We start from the raw sequence: 27,998 nt of genomic DNA on the forward strand, positions 1-27,998 counted from the left end.
CAAGACCACGTTGTTTCCGAATCAAAACGTGTTGCGAACAGCTCAGCGGTTGCAGACAGCAGAGTAACGTTACTGAGAGTAGCAGAGAGCAGACTGCTGAGACAACTTTGTAGCCTTAACTACTTTAACGTAAGTCCATCTTCATCTAACGTTACACGTTTGCAATATGATAAACAACATTGTAATAATGTCACCGGTATAATACAGAATTGGCGATACAATACCAAAGATAATTTAAAAAGCCGACTAACGTTATCTGGTTCTGAGAATGCCTAGCAACCAAGCTACATAACTGTTGTAACTAGTGGACTAGCTAACGTTAGCAACCAAGCTACATAACTGTTGTAACTAGTGGACTAGCTAACGTTAGCAACCAAGCTACATAACTGTTGTAACTAGTGGACTAGCTAACGTTAGCAACCAAGCTACATAACTGTTGTAACTAGTGGACTAGCTAACGTTAGCAACCAAGCTACATAACTGTTGTAACTAGTGGACTAGCTAACTTGTGTGTTATGAACTCTGGTTGTAAACCGTTTTCATAGATATGGCTGGTAGACTAACTATCCAGCTAGTTCTAAAGTTAGATAATACCTGAAAGTAACCAATGGGGCAGGGTAATTGACCAAGGTAAAAGTGTTTTATATTCGGTGGATATTCTCTCCTCAAGTGATATTGAACCCACAGGATGTTGGTGGCACCTTATTGGGGAGGACGGGTTCGTGGTAATGGCTGGTACCATTGGTGGAATGGTATCAAATGTAACACATGGTTTCCAGGTGATTGATGCCGTACCATTAGCTCTGTTACAGCCATTATTATGATCTGTCCTCTCCTCAGCAGCCTCCTCTGATTGGTTCCAGCCGTTATTATGATCTGTCCTCTCCTCAGCAGCCTCCTCTGATTGGTTCCAGCCGTTATTATGATCCGTCCTCTCCTCAGCAGCCTCCTCTGATTGGTTCCAGCCATTATTATGATCCGTCCTCTCCTCAGCAGCCTCCTCTGATTGGTTCCAGCCATTATTATGAGCTGTCCTCTCCTCAGCAGCCTCCTCTGATTGGTTCCAGCCATTATTATGATCTGTCCTCTCCCCAGCAGCCTCCACTGATTGGTTCCAGCCATTATTATGATCTGTCCTCTCAGCAGCCTCCTCTGATTGGTTCCAGCCATTATTATGAGCTGTCCTCTCCTCAGCAGCCTCCTCTGATTGGTTCCAGCCATTATTATGATCTGTCCTCTCCTCAGCAGCCTCCTCTGATTGGTTCCAGCCATTATTATGATCTGTCCTCTCCTCAGCAGCCTCCTCTGATTGGTTCCAGCCATTATTATGATCTGTCCTCTCCTCAGCAGCCTCCTCTGATTGGTTCCAGCCATTATTATGATCTGTCCTCTCCTCAGCAGCCTCCTCTGATTGGTCCAGCCATTATTATGAGCTGTCCTCTCAGCAGCCTCCTCTGATTGGTTCCAGCCATTATTATGAGCTGTCCTCCCAGCAGCCTCCTCTGATTGGTTCCAGCCATTATTATGATCTGTCCTCTCATCAGCAGCCTCCTCTGATTGGTTCCAGCCATTATTATGAGCTGTCCTCTCCTCAGCAGCCTCCTCTGATTGGTCCAGCCATTATTATGAGCTGTCCTCTCAGCAGCCTCCTCTGATTGGTTCCAGCCATTATTATGAGCTGTCCTCCCCTCAGCAGCCTCCTCTGATTGGTTCCAGCCATTATTATGATCTGTCCTCTCGTCAGCAGCCTCCTCTGATTGGTTCCAGCCATTATTATGAGCTGTCCTCTCCTCAGCAGCCTCCTCTGATTGGTCCAGCCATTATTATGAGCTGTCCTCTCAGCAGCCTCCTCTGATTGGTCCAGCCATTATTATGATCTGTCCTCTCGTCAGCAGCCTCCTCTGATTGGTTCCAGCCGTTATTATGATCTGTCCTCTCCTCAGCAGCCTCCTCTGATTGGTTCCAGCCATTATTATGATCCGTCCTCTCCTCAGCAGCCTCCTCTGATTGGTTACAGCCATTATTATGAGCTGTCCTCTCAGCAGCCTCCACTGATTGGTTCCAGCTATTATTATGAGCTGTCCTCTCAGCAGCCTCCTCTGATTGGTTCCAGCCATTATTATGAGCTGTCCTCCCAGCAGCCTCCTCTGATTGGTTCCAGCCATTATTATGATCTGTCCTCTCGTCAGCAGCCTCCTCTGATTGGTTCCAGCCATTATTATGATCTGTCCTCTCGTCAGCAGCCTCCTCTGATTGGTTCCAGCCGTTATTATGATCTGTCCTCTCCTCAGCAGCCTCCTCTGATTGGTTCCAGCCATTATTATGATCCGTCCTCTCCTCAGCAGCCTCCTCTGATTGGTTACAGCCATTATTATGAGCTGTCCTCTCAGCAGCCTCCACTGATTGGTTACAGCCATTATTATGAGCTGTCCTCTCCTCAGCAGCCTCCTCTGATTGGTTCCAGCCATTATTATGATCTGTCCTCTCGTCAGCAGCCTCCTCTGATTGGTTACAGTCATTATTATGAGCTGTCCTCTCGTCAGCAGCCTCCTCTGATTGGTTCCAGCCATTATTATGAGCTGTCCTCCCCTCAGCAGCCTCCTCTGATTGGTTCCAGCCATTATTATGATCTGTCCTCTCCTCAGCAGCCTCCTCTGATTGGTTCCAGTCATTATTATGGACTGTCCTCTCCTCAGCAGCCTCCTCTGATTGGTTCCAGCCATTATTATGAGCTGTCCTCTCAGCAGCCTCCTCTGATTGGTTACAGCCATTATTATGATCTGTCTTCTCCTCAGCAGCCTCCTCTGATTGGTTCCAGTCATTATTATGGACTGTCCTCTCCTCAGCAGCCTCCTCTGATTGGTTCCAGCCATTATTATGCTCTATCCTCTCCCCAGCAGCCTCCTCTGATTGAACCAACATGCCATGACTATATTCTGAATCAGGGGCGCATGGAGAATAATCTAACCTCTGTGAAGCCATTTAGCCACAATAGTGGAATTTGTAGTTCACCTTAAAAATAAAGTAGACCCATTGAAACGGATACAAACAGTGGAAATAATACCATACGTAGACTAGATGATACTAAACACGTTTGGAATGTTGTTACATAACTTAAAAAGAAGTACAATAATAATGAATTAGACAAAACAGTAAAACCAATCGTTGGAATCCCACTGTGAATGTATTAGAGTTTAGAATTACATTGGAGGCATAACCTATAAGACCTGTACAGCCTTACCTATAGTGTCACCCATGAAATGGGGTATCAGCCTACTCGGTGACGTCCACAGATTACAATTCCAAAGAGTTTTTACACGTATTGAGGTCATATCCCTTACTGCAGGACGTAGACTAACTAGTGTGTAATGAGTCTTATTAGCCCAGTCAGCCTATTGGACGTATTGAGGTCATAGCCCTTAGTGCAGGACGTTGAAGCCAGTGTGTAATGAGTTTTATTAGCCCAGTCAGCCTATTGGACGTATTGAGGTCATAGCCCTTACTGCAGGACGTTGAAGCCAGTGTGTAATGAGTTTTATTAGCCCAGTCAGCCTATTGGACGTATTGAGGTCATAGCCCTTACTGCAGGACGTTGAAGCCAGTGTGTAATGAGCCTTATTAGCCCAGTCAGCCTATTGGACGTATTGAGGTCATAGCCCTTACTGCAGGACGTTGAAGCCAGTGTGTAATGAGTCTTATTAGCCCAGTCAGCCTATTGGACGTATTGAGGTCATAGCCCTTACTGCAGGACGTTGAAGCCAGTGTGTAATGAGTCTTATTAGCCCAGTCAGCCTATTGGACGTATTGAGGTCATAGCCCTTACTGCAGGACGTTGAAGCCAGTGTGTAATGAGTCTTATTAGCCCAGTCAGCCTATTGGACGTATTGAGGTCATAGCCCTTACTGCAGGACGTTGAAGCCAGTGTGTAATGAGTCTTATTAGCCCAGTCAGCCTATTGGACGTATTGAGGTCATAGCCCTTACTGCAGGACGTTGAAGCCAGTGTGTAATGAGTCTTATTAGCCCAGTCAGCCTATTGGACGTATTGAGGTCATAGCCCTTAGTGCAGGACGTTGAAGCCAGTGTGTAATGAGTCTTATTAGCCCAGTCAGCCTATTGGACGTATTGAGGTCATAGCCCTTAGTGCAGGACGTTGAAGCCAGTGTGTAATGAGCCTTATTAGCCCAGTCAGCCTATTGGACGTATTGAGGTCATAGCCCTTACTGCAGGACGTTGAAGCCAGTGTGTAATGAGCCTTATTAGCCCAGTCAGTCTATTGGACGTATTGAATAGTCCTATTGGACGTTTACTATTGTCTAGTCCAATTATGGCATTATTTCACTATTTGTATCCGTTTTTGCATCAGTTTCAATGGAGGACATTTATTTTGAATACGAACCGCAAATTACTTGTGGCTAATCATTATTGTGGCTAGCTTCACATAGGTAACAATCCACCCCCCACCCCCCCAAAAGTGTAGCGTCCGCTCCGTGTGGTTCCTAGTGACTATTACCCAGTTGATTGGAGTTGTGGTGTCTCTTAGCGTCCGCTCCGTGTGGTTCCTAGTGACTATTACCCAGTTGATTGGAGTTGTGGTGTCTCTTAGCGTCCGCTCCGTGTGGTTCCTAGTGACTATTACCCAGTTGATTGGAGTTGTGGCGTCTCTTAGCGTCCGCTCCGTGTGGTTCCTAGTGACTATTACCCAGTTGATTGGAGTTGTGGTGTCTCTTAGCGTCCGCTCCGTGTGGTTCCTAGTGACTATTACCCAGTTGATTGGAGTTGTGGTGTCTCTTAGCGTCCGCTCCGTGTGGTTCCTAGTGACTATTACCCAGTTGATTGGAGTTGTGGCGTCTCTTAGCGTCCGCTCCGTGTGGTTCCTAGTGACTATTACCCAGTTGATTGGAGTTGTGGTGTCTCTTAGCGTCCGCTCCGTGTGGTTCCTAGTGACTATTACCCAGTTGATTGGAGTTGTGGTGTCTCTTAGCGTCCGCTCCGTGTGGTTCCTAGTGACTATTACCCAGTTGATTGGAGTTGTGGTGTCTCTTAGCGTCCGCTCCGTGTGGTTCCTAGTGACTATTACCCAGTTGATTGGAGTTGTGGTGTCTCTTAGCGTCCGCTCCGTGTGGTTCCTAGTGACTATTACCCAGTTGATTGGAGTTGTGGTGTCTCTTAGCGTCCGCTCCGTGTGGTTCCTAGTGACTATTACCCAGTTGATTGGAGTTGTGGTGTCTCTTAGCGTCCGCTCCGTGTGGTTCCTAGTGACTATTACCCAGTTGATTGGAGTTGTGGTGTCTCGTAGCGTCCGCTCCGTGTGGTTCCTAGTGACTATTACCCAGTTGATTGGAGTTGTGGTGTCTCTTAGCGTCCGCTCCGTGTGGTTCCTAGTGACTATTACCCAGTTGATTGGAGTTGTGGTGTCTCTTAGCGTCCGCTCCGTGTGGTTCCTAGTGACTATTACCCAGTTGATTGGAGTTGTGGTGTCTCTTAGCGTCCGCTCCGTGTGGTTCCTAGTGACTATTACCCAGTTGATTGGAGTTGTGGTGTCTCTTAGCGTCCGCTCCGTGTGGTTCCTAGTGACTATTACCCAGTTGATTGGAGTTGTGGTGTCTCTTAGCGTCCGCTCCGTGTGGTTCCTAGTGACTATTACCCAGTTGATTGGAGTTGTGGTGTCTCTTAGCGTCCGCTCCGTGTGGTTCCTAGTGACTATTACCCAGTTGATTGGAGTTGTGGTGTCTCTTAGCGTCCGCTCCGTGTGGTTCCTAGTGACTATTACCCAGTTGATTGGAGTTGTGGTGTCTCTTAGCGTCCGCTCCGTGTGGTTCCTAGTGACTATTACCCAGTTGATTGGAGTTGTGGTGTCTCTTAGCGTCCGCTCCGTGTGGTTCCTAGTGACTATTACCCAGTTGATTGGAGTTGTGGTGTCTCTTAGCGTCCGCTCCGTGTGGTTCCTAGTGACTATTACCCAGTTGATTGGAGTTGTGGTGTCTCTTAGCGTCCGCTCCGTGTGGTTCCTAGTGACTATTACCCAGTTGATTGGAGTTGTGGTGTCTCTTAGCGTCCGCTCCGTGTGGTTCCTAGTGACTATTACCCAGTTGATTGGAGTTGTGGTGTCTCTTAGCGTCCGCTCCGTGTGGTTCCTAGTGACTATTACCCAGTTGATTGGAGTTGTGGTGTCTCGTAGCGTCCGCTCCGTGTGGTTCCTAGTGACTATTACCCAGTTGATTGGAGTTGTGGTGTCTCTTAGCGTCCGCTCCGTGTGGTTCCTAGTGACTATTACCCAGTTGATTGGAGTTGTGGTGTCTCGTAGCGTCCGCTCCGTGTGGTTCCTAGTGACTATTACCCAGTTGATTGGAGTTGTGGTGTCTCTTAGCGTCCGCTCCGTGTGGTTCCTAGTGACTATTACCCAGTTGATTGGAGTTGTGGTGTCTCTTAGCGTCCGCTCCGTGTGGTTCCTAGTGACTATTACCCAGTTGATTGGAGTTGTGGTGTCTCTTAGCGTCCGCTCCGTGTGGTTCCTAGTGACTATTACCCAGTTGATTGGAGTTGTGGTGTCTCTTAGCGTCCGCTCCGTGTGGTTCCTAGTGACTATTACCCAGTTGATTGGAGTTGTGGTGTCTCTTAGCGTCCGCTCCGTGTGGTTCCTAGTGACTATTACCCAGTTGATTGGAGTTGTGGTGTCTCTTAGCGTCCGCTCCGTGTGGTTCCTAGTGACTATTACCCAGTTGATTGGAGTTGTGGTGTCTCTTAGCGTCCGTTCCGTGTGGTTCCTAGTGACTATTACCCAGTTGATTGGAGTTGTGGTGTCTCTTAGCGTCCGCTCCGTGTGGTTCCTAGTGACTATTACCCAGTTGATTGGAGTTGTGGTGTCTCTTAGCGTCCGCTCCGTGTGGTTCCTAGTGACTATTACCCAGTTGATTGGAGTTGTGGTGTCTCTTAGCGTCCGCTCCGTGTGGTTCCTAGTGACTATTACCCAGTTGATTGGAGTTGTGGTGTCTCTTAGCGTCCGCTCCGTGTGGTTCCTAGTGACTATTACCCAGTTGATTGGAGTTGTGGTGTCTCTTAGCGTCCGCTCCGTGTGGTTCCTAGTGACTATTACCCAGTTGATTGGAGTTGTGGTGTCTCTTAGCGTCCGCTCCGTGTGGTTCCTAGTGACTATTACCCAGTTGATTGGAGTTGTGGTGTCTCTTAGCGTCCGCTCCGTGTGGTTCCTAGTGACTATTACCCAGTTGATTGGAGTTGTGGTGTCTCTTAGCGTCCGCTCCGTGTGGTTCCTAGTGACTATTACCCAGTTGATTGGAGTTGTGGTGTCTCTTAGCGTCCGTTCCGTGTGGTTCCTAGTGACTATTACCCAGTTGATTGGAGTTGTGGTGTCTCTTAGCGTCCGCTCCGTGTGGTTCCTAGTGACTATTACCCAGTTGATTGGAGTTGTGGTGTCTCTTAGCGTCCGCTCCGTGTGGTTCCTAGTGACTATTACCCAGTTGATTGGAGTTGTGGTGTCTCGTAGCGTCCGCTCCGTGTGGTTCCTAGTGACTATTACCCAGTTGATTGGAGTTGTGGTGTCTCTTAGCGTCCGCTCCGTGTGGTTCCTAGTGACTATTACCCAGTTGATTGGAGTTGTGGTGTCTCGTAGCGTCCGCTCCGTGTGGTTCCTAGTGACTATTACCCAGTTGATTGGAGTTGTGGTGTCTCTTAGCGTCCGCTCCGTGTGGTTCCTAGTGACTATTACCCAGTTGATTGGAGTTGTGGTGTCTCTTAGCGTCCGCTCCGTGTGGTTCCTAGTGACTATTACCCAGTTGATTGGAGTTGTGGTGTCTCTTAGCGTCCGCTCCGTGTGGTTCCTAGTGACTATTACCCAGTTGATTGGAGTTGTGGTGTCTCTTAGCGTCCGCTCCGTGTGGTTCCTAGTGACTATTACCCAGTTGATTGGAGTTGTGGTGTCTCTTAGCGTCCGCTCCGTGTGGTTCCTAGTGACTATTACCCAGTTGATTGGAGTTGTGGTGTCTCTTAGCGTCCGCTCCGTGTGGTTCCTAGTGACTATTACCCAGTTGATTGGAGTTGTGGTGTCTCTTAGCGTCCGCTCCGTGTGGTTCCTAGTGACTATTACCCAGTTGATTGGAGTTGTGGTGTCTCTTAGCGTCCGCTCCGTGTGGTTCCTAGTGACTATTACCCAGTTGATTGGAGTTGTGGTGTCTCTTAGCGTCCGCTCCGTGTGGTTCCTAGTGACTATTACCCAGTTGATTGGAGTTGTGGTGTCTCTTAGCGTCCGCTCCGTGTGGTTCCTAGTGACTATTACCCAGTTGATTGGAGTTGTGGTGTCTCGTAGCGTCCGCTCCGTGTGGTTCCTAGTGACTATTACCCAGTTGATTGGAGTTGTGGTGTCTCTTAGCGTCCGCTCCGTGTGGTTCCTAGTGACTATTACCCAGTTGATTGGAGTTGTGGTGTCTCGTAGCGTCCGCTCCGTGTGGTTCCTAGTGACTATTACCCAGTTGATTGGAGTTGTGGTGTCTCTTAGCGTCCGCTCCGTGTAGTTCCTAGTGACTATTACCCAGTTGATTGGAGTTGTGGTGTCTCTTAGCGTCCGCTCCGTGTGGTTCCTAGTGACTATTACCCAGTTGATTGGAGTTGTGGTGTCTCTTAGCGTCCGCTCCGTGTGGTTCCTAGTGACTATTACCCAGTTGATTGGAGTTGTGGTGTCTCTTAGCGTCCGCTCCGTGTGGTTCCTAGTGACTATTACCCAGTTGATTGGAGTTGTGGTGTCTCTTAGCGTCCGCTCCGTGTGGTTCCTAGTGACTATTACCCAGTTGATTGGAGTTGTGGTGTCTCTTAGCGTCCGCTCCGTGTGGTTCCTAGTGACTATTACCCAGTTGATTGGAGTTGTGGTGTCTCTTAGCGTCCGTTCCGTGTGGTTCCTAGTGACTATTACCCAGTTGATTGGAGTTGTGGTGTCTCTTAGCGTCCGCTCCGTGTGGTTCCTAGTGACTATTACCCAGTTGATTGGAGTTGTGGTGTCTCTTAGCGTCCGCTCCGTGTGGTTCCTAGTGACTATTACCCAGTTGATTGGAGTTGTGGTGTCTCTTAGCGTCCGCTCCGTGTGGTTCCTAGTGACTATTACCCAGTTGATTGGAGTTGTGGTGTCTCTTAGCGTCCGCTCCGTGTGGTTCCTAGTGACTATTACCCAGTTGATTGGAGTTGTGGTGTCTCTTAGCGTCCGCTCCGTGTGGTTCCTAGTGACTATTACCCAGTTGATTGGAGTTGTGGTGTCTCTTAGCGTCCGCTCCGTGTGGTTCCTAGTGACTATTACCCAGTTGATTGGAGTTGTGGTGTCTCTTAGCGTCCGCTCCGTGTGGTTCCTAGTGACTATTACCCAGTTGATTGGAGTTGTGGTGTCTCGTAGCGTCCGCTCCGTGTGGTTCCTAGTGACTATTACCCAGTTGATTGGAGTTGTGGTGTCTCGTAGCGTCCGCTCCGTGTGGTTCCTAGTGACTATTACCCAGTTGATTGGAGTTGTGGTGTCTCTTAGCGTCCGCTCCGTGTGGTTCCTAGTGACTATTACCCAGTTGATTGGAGTTGTGGTGTCTCTTAGCGTCCGCTCCGTGTGGTTCCTAGTGACTATTACCCAGTTGATTGGAGTTGTGGTGTCTCTTAGCGTCCGCTCCGTGTGGTTCCTAGTGACTATTACCCAGTTGATTGGAGTTGTGGTGTCTCTTAGCGTCCGCTCCGTGTGGTTCCTAGTGACTATTACCCAGTTGATTGGAGTTGTGGTGTCTCTTAGCGTCCGCTCCGTGTGGTTCCTAGTGACTATTACCCAGTTGATTGGAGTTGTGGTGTCTCTTAGCGTCCGCTCCGTGTGGTTCCTAGTGACTATTACCCAGTTGATTGGAGTTGTGGTGTCTCTTAGCGTCCGCTCCGTGTGGTTCCTAGTGACTATTACCCAGTTGATTGGAGTTGTGGTGTCTCTTAGCGTCCGCTCCGTGTGGTTCCTAGTGACTATTACCCAGTTGATTGGAGTTGTGGTGTCTCTTAGCGTCCGCTCCGTGTGGTTCCTAGTGACTATTACCCAGTTGATTGGAGTTGTGGTGTCTCTTAGCGTCCGCTCCGTGTGGTTCCTAGTGACTATTACCCAGTTGATTGGAGTTGTGGTGTCTCTTAGCGTCCGCGCCGTGTGGTTCCTAGTGACTATTACCCAGTTGATTGGAGTTGTGGTGTCTCTTAGCGTCCGCTCCGTGTGGTTCCTAGTGACTATTACCCAGTTGATTGGAGTTGTGGTGTCTCTTAGCGTCCGCTCCGTGTGGTTCCTAGTGACTATTACCCAGTTGATTGGAGTTGTGGTGTCTCTTAGCGTCCGCTCCGTGTGGTTCCTAGTGACTATTACCCAGTTGATTGGAGTTGTGGTGTCTCTTAGCGTCCGCTCCGTGTGGTTCCTAGTGACTATTACCCAGTTGATTGGAGTTGTGGTGTCTCTTAGCGTCCGCGCCGTGTGGTTCCTAGTGACTATTACCCAGTTGATTGGAGTTGTGGTGTCTCTTAGCGTCCGCTCCGTGTGGTTCCTAGTGACTATTACCCAGTTGATTGGAGTTGTGGCGTCTCTTAGCGTCCGCTCCGTGTGGTTCCTAGTGACTATTACCCAGTTGATTGGAGTTGTGGTGTCTCGTAGCGTCCGCTCCGTGTGGTTCCTAGTGACTATTACCCAGTTGATTGGAGTTGTGGTGTCTCTTAGCGTCCGCTCCGTGTGGTTCCTAGTGACTATTACCCAGTTGATTGGAGTTGTGGTGTCTCTTAGCGTCCGCTCCGTGTGGTTCCTAGTGACTATTACCCAGTTGATTGGAGTTGTGGTGTCTCTTAGCGTCCGCTCCGTGTGGTTCCTAGTGACTATTACCCAGTTGATTGGAGTTGTGGTGTCTCTTAGCGTCCGCTCCGTGTGGTTCCTAGTGACTATTACCCAGTTGATTGGAGTTGTGGTGTCTCTTAGCGTCCGCTCCGTGTGGTTCCTAGTGACTATTACCCAGTTGATTGGAGTTGTGGTGTCTCTTAGCGTCCGCTCCGTGTGGTTCCTAGTGACTATTACCCAGTTGATTGGAGTTGTGGTGTCTCTTAGCGTCCGCTCCGTGTGGTTCCTAGTGACTATTACCCAGTTGATTGGAGTTGTGGTGTCTCTTAGCGTCCGCTCCGTGTAGTTCCTAGTGACTATTACCCAGTTGATTGGAGTTGTGGTGTCTCTTAGCGTCCGCTCCGTGTGGTTCCTAGTGACTATTACCCAGTTGATTGGAGTTGTGGTGTCTCTTAGCGTCCGCTCCGTGTGGTTCCTAGTGACTATTACCCAGTTGATTGGAGTTGTGGTGTCTCTTAGCGTCCGCTCCGTGTGGTTCCTAGTGACTATTACCCAGTTGATTGGAGTTGTGGTGTCTCTTAGCGTCCGCTCCGTGTGGTTCCTAGTGACTATTACCCAGTTGATTGGAGTTGTGGTGTCTTTGTCCCCAGGTGTCATAGTCTCTACCCAGTAACGGGATGGAGGCCCAACCAGAGGAGACGGCTGTGGTACCGGAGGTTCTGCAGAGCTCAGCGGAGACACACGGAGAGGAACTGGAACCTAACGACGGTACCGGCACCGAGCACCTGGAGGACGGATGCACAGCTGAGACAGAACCTCAGGGACTGACCTCCGTGACCTCAGACAGCCGTTTACCGGGAGAGTTAACGGGAGGAGGAGCAGAGGAGATGGAGGTTACAGAGAATCTGAACTCTGTCTCGAGCTCCGAGCTGGGAGACGGAACCACACACACACATCTCCCCCAGGACCTCCCCCATGATCTCTCTCAGGACCTTCCCCATGATCTCTCTCAGGACCTCCCCCAGGACCCTCCCCAGGTACTGCTGACGTTACAGGACGGTGTGTGTGTCAGGGACCAGCGGGACGGCAGCAGCTCCTCCTCAGACAGTGATTCGGACTCCTCTTCTTCCGGTGTGACGCTGGCTGTTGTGTTAGGTCAGGCAGATGAAGAAGATGATGATGATGAAGGCTTCAGTCGGGCAAGGAAACCCTGTGCCATCAAAACCCTGGACGAGACCCTGCCTGAGGTACCCCTGACCTCTCTCTAACCCCTGATCTCTCTCTAACCCCTGATGCCTCTCTCTAACCCCTGACCTCTCTCTAACCCCTGACCTCTCTCTAACCCCTGACGCCTCTCTCTAACCCCTGACGCCTCTCTCTAACCCCTGACCTCTCTCTAACCCCTGACCTCTCTCTAACCCCTGACCTCTCTCTAACCCCTGGCGCCTCTCTCTCTAACCCCTGACCTCTCTCTCTAACCCCTGGCGCCTCTCTAACCCCTGGCACCTCTCTCTATCCCCTGACCTCTCTCTAACCCCTGACCTCTCTCTAACCCCTGATGCCTCTCTCTAACCCCTGATGCCTCTCTCTAACCCCTGACCTCTCTCTAACCCCTGACCTCTCTCTCACCCCTGACCTCTCTCTAACCCCTGATGCCTCTCTCTAACCCCTGACCTCTCTCTAACCCCTGACCTCTCTCTAACCCCTGACCTCTCTCTCACCCCTGACCTCTCTCTAACCCCTGACGCCTCTCTCTAACCCCTGACCTCTCTCTAACCCCTGACCTCTCTCTAACCCCTGATGCCTCTCTCTAACCCCTGACCTCTCTCTAACCCCTGACCTCTCTCTCACCCCTGACCTCTCTCTAACCCCTGATGCCTCTCTCTAACCCCTGATGCCTCTCTCTAACCCCTGACCTCTCTCTAACCCCTGACCTCTACTCTGGGAATTCAGAACTTCATGTGAGTAAAAATAAAATTAGCGTCGTATTCACATGAAAATGATGTGTGTTTGTGTGTGTAGGAGTTGCCTGCTGTCGAGGAGTTGACGGTTGTTCTACCAGAGGAGGCGGAGATACTGCCCCTAGGATCAGTCAGCAGTATCATCCAACAGCTGGGTTAGTCCCTCCACACTACACCTAGGATCAGTCACCAGTACCATCCAACAGCTGGGTTAGTCCCTCCACCTAGGATCAGTCACCAGTACCATCCAACAGCTGGGTTAGTCCCTCCACACTACACCTAGGATCAGTCACCAGTACCATCCAACAGCTGGGTTAGTCCCTCCACCTAGGATCAGTCAGCAGTATCATCCAACAGCTGGGTTAGTCCCTCCACACTACACCTAGGATCAGTCACCAGTACCATCCAACAGCTGGGTTAGTCCCTCCACACTACACCTAGGATCAGTCACCAGTACCATCCAACAGCTGGGTTAGTCCCTCCACCTAGGATCAGTCACCAGTACCATCCAACAGCTGGGTTAGTCCCTCCACACTACACCTAGGATCAGTCACCAGTACCATCCAACAGCTGGGTTAGTCCCTCCACACTACACCTAGGATCAGTCACCAGTACCATCCAACAGCTGGGTTAGTCCCTCCACACTACACCTAGGATCAGTCACCAGTATCATCCAACAGCTGGGTTAGTCCCTCCACCTAGGATCAGTCAGCAGTACCATCCAACAGCTGGGTTAGTCCCTCCACCTAGGATCAGTCACCAGTACCATCCAACAGCTGGGTTAGTCCCTCCACCTAGGATCAGTCACCAGTACCATCCAACAGCTGGGTTAGTCCCTCCACACTACACCTAGGATCAGTCACCAGTACCATCCAACAGCTGGGTTAGTCCCTCCACCTAGGATCAGTCACCAGTACCATCCAACAGCTGGGTTAGTCCCTCCACACTACACCTAGGATCAGTCACCAGTACCATCCAACAGCTGGGTTAGTCCCTCCACACTACACCTAGGATCAGTCACCAGTACCATCCAACAGCTGGGTTAGTCCCTCCACACTACACCTAGGATCAGTCACCAGTACCATCCAACAGCTGGGTTAGTCCCTCCACCTAGGATCAGTCACCAGTGCCATCCAACAGCTGGGTTAGTCCCTCCACCTAGGATCAGTCACCAGTACCATCCAACAGCTGGGTTAGTCCCTCCACCTAGGATCAGTCACCAGTACCATCCAACAGCTGGGTTAGTCCCTCCACACTACACCTAGGATCAGTCACCAGTACCATCCAACAGCTGGGTTAGTCCCTCCACACTCCACCTAGGATCAGTCACCAGTACCATCCAACAGCTGGGTTAGTCCCTCCACACTACACCTAGGATCAGTCACCAGTACCATCCAACAGCTGGGTTAGTCCCTCCACCTAGGATCAGTCACCAGTATCATCCAACAGCTGGGTTAGTCCCTACACCTAGGATCAGTCACCAGTACCATCCAACAGCTGGGTTAGTCCCTCCACCTAGGATCAGTCACCAGTACCATCCAACAGCTGGGTTAGTCCCTCCACACTACACCTAGGATCAGTCACCAGTACCATCCAACAGCTGGGTTAGTCCCTCCACCTAGGATCAGTCACCAGTACCATCCAACAGCTGGGTTAGTCCCTCCACCTAGGATCAGTCACCAGTATCATCCAACAGCTGGGTTAGTCCCTCCACACTACACCTAGGATCAGTCACCAGTACCATCCAACAGCTGGGTTAGTCCCTCCACACTACACCTAGGATCAGTCACCAGTACCATCCAACAGCTGGGTTAGTCCCTCCACCTAGGATCAGTCACCAGTACCATCCAACAGCTGGGTTAGTCCCTCCACCTAGGATCAGTCAGCAGTATCATCCAACAGCTGGGTTAGTCCCTCCACACTACACCTAGGATCAGTCACCAGTACCATCCAACAGCTGGGTTAGTCCCTCCACACTACACCTAGGATCAGTCACCAGTACCATCCAACAGCTGGGTTAGTCCCTCCACCTAGGATCAGTCACAAGTGCCATCCAACAGCTGGGTTAGTCCCTCCACCTAGGATCAGTCACCAGTACCATCCAACAGCTGGGTTAGTCCCTCCACCTAGGATCAGTCACCAGTACCATCCAACAGCTGGGTTAGTCCCTCCACACTACACCTAGGATCAGTCACCAGTACCATCCAACAGCTGGGTTAGTCCCTCCACACTACACCTAGGATCAGTCACCAGTACCATCCAACAGCTGGGTTAGTCCCTCCACACTACACCTAGGATCAGTCACCAGTATCATCCAACAGCTGGGTTAGTCCCTCCACCTAGGATCAGTCAGCAGTACCATCCAACAGCTGGGTTAGTCCCTCCACCTAGGATCAGTCACCAGTACCATCCAACAGCTGGGTTAGTCCCTCCACCTAGGATCAGTCACCAGTACCATCCAACAGCTGGGTTAGTCCCTCCACACTACACCTAGGATCAGTCACCAGTACCATCCAACAGCTGGGTTAGTCCCTCCACACTACACCTAGGATCAGTCACCAGTACCATCCAACAGCTGGGTTAGTCCCTCCACACTACACCTAGGATCAGTCACCAGTACCATCCAACAGCTGGGTTAGTCCCTCCACACTACACCTAGGATCAGTCACCAGTACCATCCAACAGCTGGGTTAGTCCCTCCACACTACACCTAGGATCAGTCACCAGTACCATCCAACAGCTGGGTTAGTCCCTCCACCTAGGATCAGTCACCAGTACCATCCAACAGCTGGGTTAGTCCCTCCACCTAGGATCAGTCACCAGTACCATCCAACAGCTGGGTTAGTCCCTCCACCTAGGATCAGTCACCAGTACCATCCAACAGCTGGGTTAGTCCCTCCACACTACACCTAGGATCAGTCACCAGTACCATCCAACAGCTGGGTTAGTCCCTCCACACTACACCTAGGATCAGTCACCAGTACCATCCAACAGCTGGGTTAGTCCCTCCACCTAGGATCAGTCACCAGTACCATCCAACAGCTGGGTTAGTCCCTCCACCTAGGATCAGTCACCAGTATCATCCAACAGCTGGGTTAGTCCCTCCACCTAGGATCAGTCACCAGTACCATCCAACAGCTGGGTTAGTCCCTACACCTAGGATCAGTCACCAGTACCATCCAACAGCTGGGTTAGTCCCTACACCTAGGATCAGTCACCAGTACCATCCAACAGCTGGGTTAGTCCCTCCACCTAGGATCAGTCACCAGTACCATCCAACAGCTGGGTTAGTCCCTCCACACTACACCTAGGATCAGTCACCAGTACCATCCAACAGCTGGGTTAGTCCCTCCACACTACACCTAGGATCAGTCACCAGTACCATCCAACAGCTGGGTTAGTCCCTCCACCTAGGATCAGTCACCAGTACCATCCAACGGCTGGGTTAGTCCCTCCACACTACACCTAGGATCAGTCACCAGTACCATCCAACAGCTGGGTTAGTCCCTCCACACTACACCTAGGATCAGTCACCAGTACCATCCAACAGCTGGGTTAGTCCCTCCACACTACACCTAGGATCAGTCACCAGTACCATCCAACAGCTGGGTTAGTCCCTCCACACTACACCTAGGATCAGTCACCAGTACCATCCAACAGCTGGGTTAGTCCCTCCACACTACACCTAGGATCAGTCACCAGTACCATCCAACAGCTGGGTTAGTCCCTCCACACTACACCTAGGATCAGTCACCAGTACCATCCAACAGCTGGGTTAGTCCCTCCACCTAGGATCAGTCACCAGTACCATCCAACAGCTGGGTTAGTCCCTCCACACTACACCTAGGATCAGTCACCAGTACCATCCAACAGCTGGGTTAGTCCCTCCACCTAGGATCAGTCACCAGTACCATCCAACAGCTGGGTTAGTCCCTCCACCTAGGATCAGTCACCAGTACCATCCAACAGCTGGGTTAGTCCCTCCACCTAGGATCAGTCACCAGTACCATCCAACAGCTGGGTTAGTCCCTCCACACTACACCTAGGATCAGTCACCAGTACCATCCAACAGCTGGGTTAGTCCCTCCACACTACACCTAGGATCAGTCACCAGTACCATCCAACAGCTGGGTTAGTCCCTCCACACTACACCTAGGATCAGTCACCAGTACCATCCAACAGCTGGGTTAGTCCCTCCACCTAGGATCAGTCACCAGTACCATCCAACAGCTGGGTTAGTCCCTCCACCTAGGATCAGTCACCAGTACCATCCAACAGCTGGGTTAGTCCCTCCACCTAGGATCAGTCACCAGTACCATCCAACAGCTGGGTTAGTCCCTCCACACTACACCTAGGATCAGTCACCAGTACCATCCAACAGCTGGGTTAGTCCCTCCACACTACACCTAGGATCAGTCACCAGTACCATCCAACAGCTGGGTTAGTCCCTCCACACTACACCTAGGATCAGTCACCAGTACCATCCAACAGCTGGGTTAGTCCCTCCACACTACACCTAGGATCAGTCACCAGTACCATCCAACAGCTGGGTTAGTCCCTCCACACTACACCTAGGATCAGTCACCAGTACCATCCAACAGCTGGGTTAGTCCCTCCACACTACACCTAGGATCAGTCACCAGTACCATCCAACAGCTGGGTTAGTCCCTCCACCTAGGATCAGTCACCAGTATCATCCAACAGCTGGGTTAGTCCCTCCACCTAGGATCAGTCACCAGTACCATCCAACAGCTGGGTTAGTCCCTCCACCTAGGATCAGTCACCAGTACCATCCAACAGCTGGGTTAGTCCCTCCACACTACACCTAGGATCAGTCACCAGTACCATCCAACAGCTGGGTTAGTCCCTCCACACTACACCTAGGATCAATCACCAGTACCATCCAACAGCTGGGTTAGTCCCTCCACCTAGGATCAGTCACCAGTACCATCCAACAGCTGGGTTAGTCCCTCCACACTACACCTAGGATCAGTCACCAGTACCATCCAACAGCTGGGTTAGTCCCTCCACACTACACCTAGGATCAGTCACCAGTACCATCCAACAGCTGGGTTAGTCCCTCCACACTACACCTAGGATCAGTCACCAGTACCATCCAACAGCTGGGTTAGTCCCTCCACACTACACCTAGGATCAGTCACCAGTACCATCCAACAGCTGGGTTAGTCCCTCCACACTACACCTAGGATCAGTCACCAGTACCATCCAACAGCTGGGTTAGTCCCTCCACACCACACCTAGGATCAGTCACCAGTACCATCCAACAGCTGGGTTAGTCCCTCCACCTAGGATCAGTCACCAGTACCATCCAACAGCTGGGTTATTCCCTCCACACTACACCTAGGATCAGTCACCAGTACCATCCAACAGCTGGGTTAGTCCCTCCACCTAGGATCAGTCACCAGTACCATCCAACAGCTGGGTTAGTCCCTCCACACTACACCTAGGATCAGTCACCAGTACCATCCAACAGCTGGGTTAGTCCCTCCACACTACACCTAGGATCAGTCACCAGTACCATCCAACAGCTGGGTTAGTCCCTCCACACTACACCTAGGATCAGTCAGCAGTATCATCCAACAGCTGGGTTAGTCCCTCCACCTAGGATCAGTCACCTGTACCATCCAACAGCTGGGTTAGTCCCTCCACCTAGGATCAGTCACCAGTACCATCCAACAGCTGGGTTAGTCCCTCCACCTAGGATCAGTCACCAGTACCATCCAACAGCTGGGTTAGTCCCTCCACCTAGGATCAGTCACCAGTACCATCCAACAGCTGGGTTAGTCCCTCCACCTAGGATCAGTCACCAGTACCATCCAACAGCTGGGTTAGTCCCTCCACACTACACCTAGGATCAGTCACCAGTACCATCCAACAGCTGGGTTAGTCCCTCCACACTACACCTAGGATCAGTCACCAGTACCATCCAACAGCTGGGTTAGTCCCTCCACCTAGGATCAGTCACCAGTACCATCCAACAGCTGGGTTAGTCCCTCCACCTAGGATCAGTCACCAGTACCATCCAACAGCTGGGTTAGTCCCTCCACACTACACCTAGGATCGGTCACCAGTACCATCCAACAGCTGCGTTAGTCCCTCCACCCTACACCTAGGATCAGTCACCAGTACCATCCAACAGCTGGGTTAGTCCCTCCACACTACACCTAGGATCAGTCACCAGTACCATCCAACAGCTGGGTTAGTCCCTCCACCTAGGATCAGTCACCAGTACCATCCAACAGCTGGGTTAGTCCCTCCACACTACACCTAGGATCAGTCACCAGTACCATCCAACAGCTGGGTTAGTCCCTCCACACTACACCTAGGATCAGTCACCAGTACCATCCAACAGCTGGGTTAGTCCCTCCACACTACACCTAGGATCAGTCACCAGTACCATCCAACAGCTGGGTTAGTCCCTCCACCTAGGATCAGTCACCAGTATCATCCAACAGCTGGGTTAGTCCCTCCACCTAGGATCAGTCACCAGTACCATCCAACAGCTGGGTTAGTCCCTCCACACTACACCTAGGATCAGTCACCAGTACCATCCAACAGCTGGGTTAGTCCCTCCACACTACACCTAGGATCAGTCACCAGTATCATCCAACAGCTGGGTTAGTCCCTCCACACTACACCTAGGATCAGTCACCAGTACCATCCAACAGCTGGGTTAGTCCCTCCACACTACACCTAGGATCAGTCACCAGTACCATCCAACAGCTGGGTTAGTCCCTCCACCTAGGATCAGTCACCAGTACCATCCAACAGCTGGGTTAGTCCCTACACCTAGGATCAGTCACCAGTACCATCCAACAGCTGGGTTAGTCCCTCCACCTAGGATCAGTCACCAGTACCATCCAACAGCTGGGTTAGTCCCTCCACCTAGGATCAGTCACCAGTATCATCCAACAGCTGGGTTAGTCCCTCCACCTAGGATCAGTCACCAGTACCATCCAACAGCTGGGTTAGTCCCTCCACCTAGGATCAGTCACCAGTACCATCCAACAGCTGGGTTAGTCCCTCCACCTAGGATCAGTCACCAGTACCATCCAACAGCTGGGTTAGTCCCTCCACCTAGGATCAGTCACCAGTACCATCCAACAGCTGGGTTAGTCCCTCCACCTAGGATCAGTCACCAGTACCATCCAACAGCTGGGTTAGTCCCTCCACACTACACCTAGGATCAGTCACCAGTACCATTCAACAGCTGGGTTAGTCCCTCCACACTACACCTAGGATCAGTCACCAGTACCATCCAACAGCTGGGTTAGTCCCTCCACACTACACCTAGGATCAGTCACCAGTACCATCCAACAGCTGGGTTAGTCCCTCCACACTACACCTAGGATCAGTCACCAGTACCATCCAACAGCTGGGTTAGTCCCTCCACACTACACCTAGGATCAGTCACCAGTACCATCCAACAGCTGGGTTAGTCCCTCCACACTACACCTAGGATCAGTCACCAGTACCATCCAACAGCTGGGTTAGTCCCTCCACACTACACCTAGGATCAGTCACCAGTACCATCCAACAGCTGGGTTAGTCCCTCCACACTACACCTAGGATCAGTCACCAGTACCATCCAACAGCTGGGTTAGTCCCTCCACACTACACCTAGGATCAGTCACCAGTACCATCCAACAGCTGGGTTAGTCCCTCCACACTACACCTAGGATCAGTCACCAGTACCATCCAACAGCTGGGTTAGTCCCTCCACCTAGGATCAGTCACCAGTACCATCCAACAGCTGGGTTAGTCCCTCCACCTAGGATCAGTCACCAGTAGTCGTAGTTGACCCCTCTTGGTGTCTGAATGCCCCTGACCTCCACGTTACACCCTGACCTCCACGTTACACCCTGACCTCCACGTTACACCCTGACCTCCACCCTGACCTCCACGTTACACCCCGACCTCCACGTTACACCCTGACCTCCACGTTACACCCTGACCTCCACGTTACACCCTGGCCTCCACCCTGACCTCCACCCTGACCTCCACCCTGGCCTCCACCCTGACCTCCACCCTGGCCTCCACCCTGACCTCCACCCTGACCTCCACCCTGACCTCCACGTTACACCCTGACCTCCACGTTACACCCTGACCTCCACGTTACACCCTGACCTCCACGTTACACCCTGACCTCCACGGTACACCCTGACCTCCACGTTACACCCTGACCTCCACGTTACACCCTGACCTTCACGTTACACCCTGACCTCCACGTTACACCCTGACCTCCACCCTGACCTCCACGTTACACCCTGACCTCCACCCTGACCTCCACCCTGACCTCCACGTTACACCCTGACCTCCACCCTGACCTCCACGTTACACCCCGACCTTCACGTTACACCCTGACCTTCACGTTACACCCTGACCTTCACGTTACACCCTGACCTTCACGTTACACCCTGACCTCCACGTTACACCCTGACCTCCACCCTGACCTCCACGTTACACCCTGACCTCCACCCTGACCTCCACGTTACACCCTGACCTCCACCCTGACCTCCACGTTACACCCTGACCTCCACGTTACACCCTGACCTCCACGTTACACCCCGACCTCCACGTTACACCCTGACCTCCACCCTGACCTCCACGTTACACCCTGACCTCCGCGTTACACCCTGACCTCCACGTTACACCCTGACCTTCACGTTACACCCTGACCTCCACGTTACACCCTGACCTCCACCCTGACCTCCACCCTGACCTCCACGTTACACCCTGACCTCCACGTTACACCCTGACCTCCACGTTACACCCTGACCTCCACCCTGACCTCCACGTTACACCCTGACCTCCACCCTGACCTCCACGTTACACCCTGACCTTCACGTTACACCCTGACCTTCACGTTACACCCTGACCTCCACGTTACACCCTGACCTCCACCCTGACCTTCACGTTACACCCTGACCTCCACGTTACACCCTGACCTCCACGTTACACCCTGACCTCCACGTTACACCCTGACCTCCACGTTACACCCTGACCTCCACGTTACACCCTGACCTCCACGTTACACCCTGATCTCCACGTTACACCCTGACCTCCACGTTACACCCTGACCTCCACGTTACACCCCGACCTCCACGTTACACCCCGACCTCCACGTTACACCCCGACCTTCACGTTACACCCCGACCTTCACGTTACACCCTGACCTTCACGTTACACCCTGACCTCCACGTTACACCCTGACCTCCACCCTGACCTTCACGTTACACCCTGACCTCCACGTTACACCCTGACCTCCACGTTACACCCAGACCTCCACGTTACACCCTGACCTCCACGTTACACCCTGACCTCCACCCTGACCTCCACGTTACACCCTGACCTCCACCCTGACCTCCACGTTACACCCTGACCTCCACCCTGACCTCCATGTTACACCCTGACCTCCACGTTACACCCTGACCTCCACGTTACACCCCGACCTCCACGTTACACCCTGACCTCCACCCTGACCTCCACGTTACACCCTGACCTCCGCGTTACACCCTGACCTCCACGTTACACCCTGACCTTCACGTTACACCCTGACCTCCACGTTACACCCTGACCTCCACCCTGATCTCCACCCTGACCTCCACGTTACACCCTGACCTCCACCCTGACCTCCACGTTACACCCTGACCTCCACGTTACACCCTGACCTCCACCCTGACCTCCACGTTACACCCTGACCTCCACCCTGACCTCCACGTTACACCCTGACCTCCGCGTTACACCCTGACCTCCACGTTACACCCTGACCTTCACGTTACACCCTGACCTCCACGTTACACCCTGACCTCCACCCTGACCTCCACCCTGACCTCCACGTTACACCCTGACCTCCACGTTACACCCTGACCTCCACCCTGACCTCCACGTTACACCCCGACCTCCACGTTACACCCTGACCTCCACCCTGACCTCCACGTTACACCCTGACCTCCACCCTGACCTCCACGTTACACCCTGACCTCCACGTTACACCCTGACCTCCACGTTACACCCTGACCTCCACGTTACACCCTGACCTCCACCCTGACCTCCACGTTACACCCTGACCTTCACGTTACACCCTGACCTCCACGTTACACCCTGACCTCCACGTTACACCCTGACCTCTACCCTGACCTCCACGTTACACCCTGACCTTCACGTTACACCCTGACCTTCACGTTACACCCTGACCTCCACGTTACACCCTGACCTTCACGTTACACCCTGACCTCCACGTTACACCCTGACCTCCACGTTACACCCTGACCTCCACGTTACACCCTGACCTCCACCCTGACCTCCACCCTGACCTCCACGTTACACCCTGACCTCCACGTTACACCCTGACCTCCACGTTACACCCTGACCTCCACGTTACACCCTGACCTCCACGTTACACCCTGACCTTCACGTTACACCCTGACCTCCACGTTACACCCTGACCTCCACGTTACACCCTGACCTCCACGTTACACCCTGACCTCCACGTTACACCCTGACCTCCACGTTACACCCTGACCTCCACGTTACACCCTGACCTCCACGTTACACCCTGACCTCCACCCTGACCTCCACGTTACACCCTGACCTCCACGTTACACCCTGACCTCCACGTTACACCCTGACCTCCACGTTACACCCTGGCCTCCACGTTACACCCTGACCTCCACCCTGACCTCCACGTTACACCCTGACCTCCACGTTACACCCTGACCTCCACGTTACACCCTGACCTCCACGTTACACCCTGACCTCCACGTTACACCCTGACCTCCACGTTACACCCTGACCTCCACGTTACACCCTGACCTCCACGTTACACCCTGACCTCCACGTTACACCCTGACCTCCACGTTACACCCTGACCTCCACGTTACACCCTGACCTCCACCCTGACCTCCACGTTACACCCTGACCTCCACCCTGACCTCCACCCTGACCTCCACGTTACACCCTGACCTCCACCCTGACCTCCACGTTACACCCTGACCTCCACGTTACACCCTGACCTCCACGTTACACCCTGACCTCCACGTTACACCCTGACCTCCACGTTACACCCTGACCTCCACCCTGACCTCCACCCTGACCTCCACGTTACACCCTGACCTCCACCCTGACCTCCACGTTACACCCTGACCTCCACGTTACACCCTGACCTCCACCCCGACCTCCACGTTACACCCTGACCTCCACCCTGACCTCCACGTTACACCCTGACCTCCACCCTGACCTCCACCCTGACCTCCACGTTACACCCTGACCTCCACCCTGACCTCCACGTTACACCCCGACCTCCACGTTACACCCCGACCTTCACGTTACACCCTGACCCCTCTTGGTGACTTTTGTGTTTCCTCAACAGTGATCATACAATCATTGAAGGACACGCCCCCTCTGAAGGACGACAGCGTCATCTTCAACTCTGATAGGCTGGCCGTGGGCAAGGTAAGAGGGGCTTAGAGTCTGGGGGAGGAGTCCTCAGAATACTGGAGATTTACCCGGAGGTCCTTTAATCTCTCTCTCTTTTTTCTCCCCTACACCCCCCCCCCCCCCTTTCCTACATCCTCCTCCCCTCCCCTACACCCCCCCCCCCCCTTTCCTACATCCTCCTCCAGGTATTTGAGGTGTTTGGGCCGGTCTCCAGTCCCTTCTATGTGTTGAGGTTTAACACAGAGAGCGACATCACGGAGAGAGGAGTGAAGCTGAATGACTCTATGTTCTACGCGCCGTCTCTCACCGACTACACCCTCTATATCCTCACTGAGCAGCTACGACGGTCAGTACACACTGACTACACCCTCTATATCCTCACTGAGCAGCTACGACGGTCAGTACACACTGACTACACCCTCTATATCCTCACTGAGCAGCTACGACGGTCAGACACACTGACTACACCCTCTACATCCTCACTGAGCAGCTACGACGGTCAGTACACACTGACTACACCCTCTATATCCTCACTGAGCAGCTACGACGGTCACTACACACTGACTACACCCTGTACATCCTCACTGAGCAGCTACGACGGTCAGTACACACTGACTACACCCTCTATATCCTCACTGAGCAGCTACGACGGTCAGTACACACTGACTACACCCTCTATATCCTCACTGAGCAGCTACGACGGTCAGTACACACTGACTACACCCTCTATATCCTCACTGAGCAGCTACGACGGTCACTACACACTGACTACACCCTCTATATCCTCACTGAGCAGCTACGACGGTCAGTACACACTGACTACACCCTCTACATCCTCACTGAGCAGCTACGACGGTCAGTACACACTGACTACACCCTCTATATCCTCACTGAGCAGCTACGACGGTCAGTACATACTGACTACACCCTCTATATCCTCACTGAGCAGCTACGACGGTCAGTACACACTGACTACACCCTCTATATCCTCACTGAGCAGCTACGACGGTCAGACACACTGACTACACCCTCTACATCCTCACTGAGCAGCTACGACGGTCAGTACACACTGACTACACCCTCTATATCCTCACTGAGCAGCTACGACGGTCAGTACATACTGACTACACCCTCTACATCCTCACTGAGCAGCTACGACGGTCAGTACACACTGACTACACCCTCTATATCCTCACTGAGCAGCTACGACGGTCAGACACACTGACTACACCCTCTATATCCTCACTGAGCAGCTACGACGGTCACTACACACTGACTACACCCTCTATATCCTCACTGAGCAGCTACGACGGTCAGACACACTGACTACACCCTCTACATCCTCACTGAGCAGCTACGACGGTCAGTACACACTGACTACACCCTCTATATCCTCACTGAGCAGCTACGACGGTCAGTACACACTGACTACACCCTGTACATCCTCACTGAGCAGCTACGACGGTCAGTACACACTGACTACACCCTCTATATCCTCACTGAGCAGCTACGACGGTCAGTACACACTGACTACACCCTCTATATCCTCACTGAGCAGCTACGACGGTCACTACACACTGACTACACCCTCTACATCCTCACTGAGCAGCTACGACGGTCAGTACACACTGACTACACCCTCTATATCCTCACTGAGCAGCTACGACGGTCAGACACACTGACTACACCCTCTATATCCTCACTGAGCAGCTACGACGGTCAGTACACACTGACTACACCCTCTATATCCTCACTGAGCAGCTACGACGGTCAGTACACACTGACTACACCCTCTACATCCTCACTGAGCAGCTACGACGGTCACTACACACTGACTACACCCTCTATATCCTCACTGAGCAGCTACGACGGTCAGACACACTGACTACACCCTCTATATCCTCACTGAGCAGCTACGACGGTCACTACACACTGACTACACCCTCTACATCCTCACTGAGCAGCTACGACGGTCAGTACACACTGACTACACCCTCTACATCCTCACTGAGCAGCTACGACGGTCAGTACACACTGACTACACCCTCTATATCCTCACTGAGCAGCTACGACGGTCACTACACACTGACTACACCCTGTACATCCTCACTGAGCAGCTACGACGGTCAGACACACTGACTACACCCTCTATATCCTCACTGAGCAGCTACGACGGTCAGTACACACTGACTACACCCTCTACATCCTCACTGAGCAGCTACGACGGTCAGTACACACTGACTACACCCTCTATATCCTCACTGAGCAGCTACGACGGTCACTACACACTGACTACACCCTGTACATCCCCACTGAGCAGCTACGACGGTCAGTACACACTGACTACACCCTCTATATCCTCACTGAGCAGCTACGACGGTCAGTACACACTGACTACACCCTCTATATCCTCACTGAGCAGCTACGACGGTCACTACACACTGACTACACCCTCTACATCCTCACTGAGCAGCTACGACGGTCAGTACACACTGACTACACCCTCTACATCCTCACTGAGCAGCTACGACGGTCAGTACACACTGACTACACCCTCTATATCCTCACTGAGCAGCTACGACGGTCAGTGCACACTGACTACACCCTCTACATCCTCACTGAGCAGCTACGACGGTCAGTGCACACTGACTACACCCTCTACATCCTCACTGAGCAGCTACGACGGTCAGTGCACACTGACTACACCCTCTACATCCTCACTGAGCAGCTACGACGGTCAGTACACACTGACTACACCCTCTATATCCTCACTGAGCAGCTACGACGGTCAGTACACACTGACTACACCCTGTACATCCTCACTGAGCAGCTACGACGGTCAGTACACACTGACTACACCCTCTATATCCTCACTGAGCAGCTACGACGGTCAGTACACACTGACTACACCCTCTATATCCTCACTGAGCAGCTACGACGGTCACTACACACTGACTACACCCTCTACATCCTCACTGAGCAGCTACGACGGTCAGTACACACTGACTACACCCTCTATATCCTCACTGAGCAGCTACGACGGTCAGACACACTGACTACACCCTCTATATCCTCACTGAGCAGCTACGACGGTCAGTACACACTGACTACACCCTCTATATCCTCACTGAGCAGCTACGACGGTCAGTACACACTGACTACACCCTCTACATCCTCACTGAGCAGCTACGACGGTCAGTACACACTGACTACACCCTCTATATCCTCACTGAGCAGCTACGACGGTCACTACACACTGACTACACCCTCTACATCCTCACTGAGCAGCTACGACGGTCAGTACACACTGACTACACCCTCTATATCCTCACTGAGCAGCTACGACGGTCAGTACACACTGACTACACCCTCTATATCCTCACTGAGCAGCTACGACGGTCAGACACACTGACTACACCCTCTATATCCTCACTGAGCAGCTACGACGGTCACTACACACTGACTACACCCTCTACATCCTCACTGAGCAGCTACGACGGTCAGTACACACTGACTACACCCTCTATATCCTCACTGAGCAGCTACGACGGTCACTACACACTGACTACACCCTCTATATCCTCACTGAGCAGCTACGACGGTCAGACACACTGACTACACCCTCTATATCCTCACTGAGCAGCTACGACGGTCAGACACACTGACTACACCCTCTATATCCTCACTGAGCAGCTACGACGGTCAGTACACACTGACTACACCCTCTACATCCTCACTGAGCAGCTACGA

General features: G+C 52.3%; 1 protein-coding gene across 1 annotated transcript in view; it reads left to right on the top strand.

The window, feature by feature from the left end:
- Window positions 1–12: 12 nt before the first annotated feature.
- Window positions 13–27,998, top strand: part of naf1 (nuclear assembly factor 1 homolog (S. cerevisiae)) — a 39,856-nt gene continuing 11,870 nt past the window's right edge. The window contains exons 1-5 of the mRNA XM_055924180.1: window positions 13–129; window positions 11,478–12,074; window positions 12,850–12,943; window positions 24,181–24,263; window positions 24,434–24,594. Coding sequence (XP_055780155.1) covers window positions 11,505–12,074; window positions 12,850–12,943; window positions 24,181–24,263; window positions 24,434–24,594 — 908 coding nt within the window. The 5' untranslated portion in view covers window positions 13–129; window positions 11,478–11,504. The remainder of the gene's footprint in view (window positions 130–11,477; window positions 12,075–12,849; window positions 12,944–24,180; window positions 24,264–24,433; window positions 24,595–27,998) is intronic.

Source organism: Salvelinus fontinalis, chromosome 5 (genome assembly GCF_029448725.1).
Source record: "Salvelinus fontinalis isolate EN_2023a chromosome 5, ASM2944872v1, whole genome shotgun sequence".
Classification (NCBI taxonomy): domain Eukaryota; kingdom Metazoa; phylum Chordata; class Actinopteri; order Salmoniformes; family Salmonidae; genus Salvelinus; species Salvelinus fontinalis.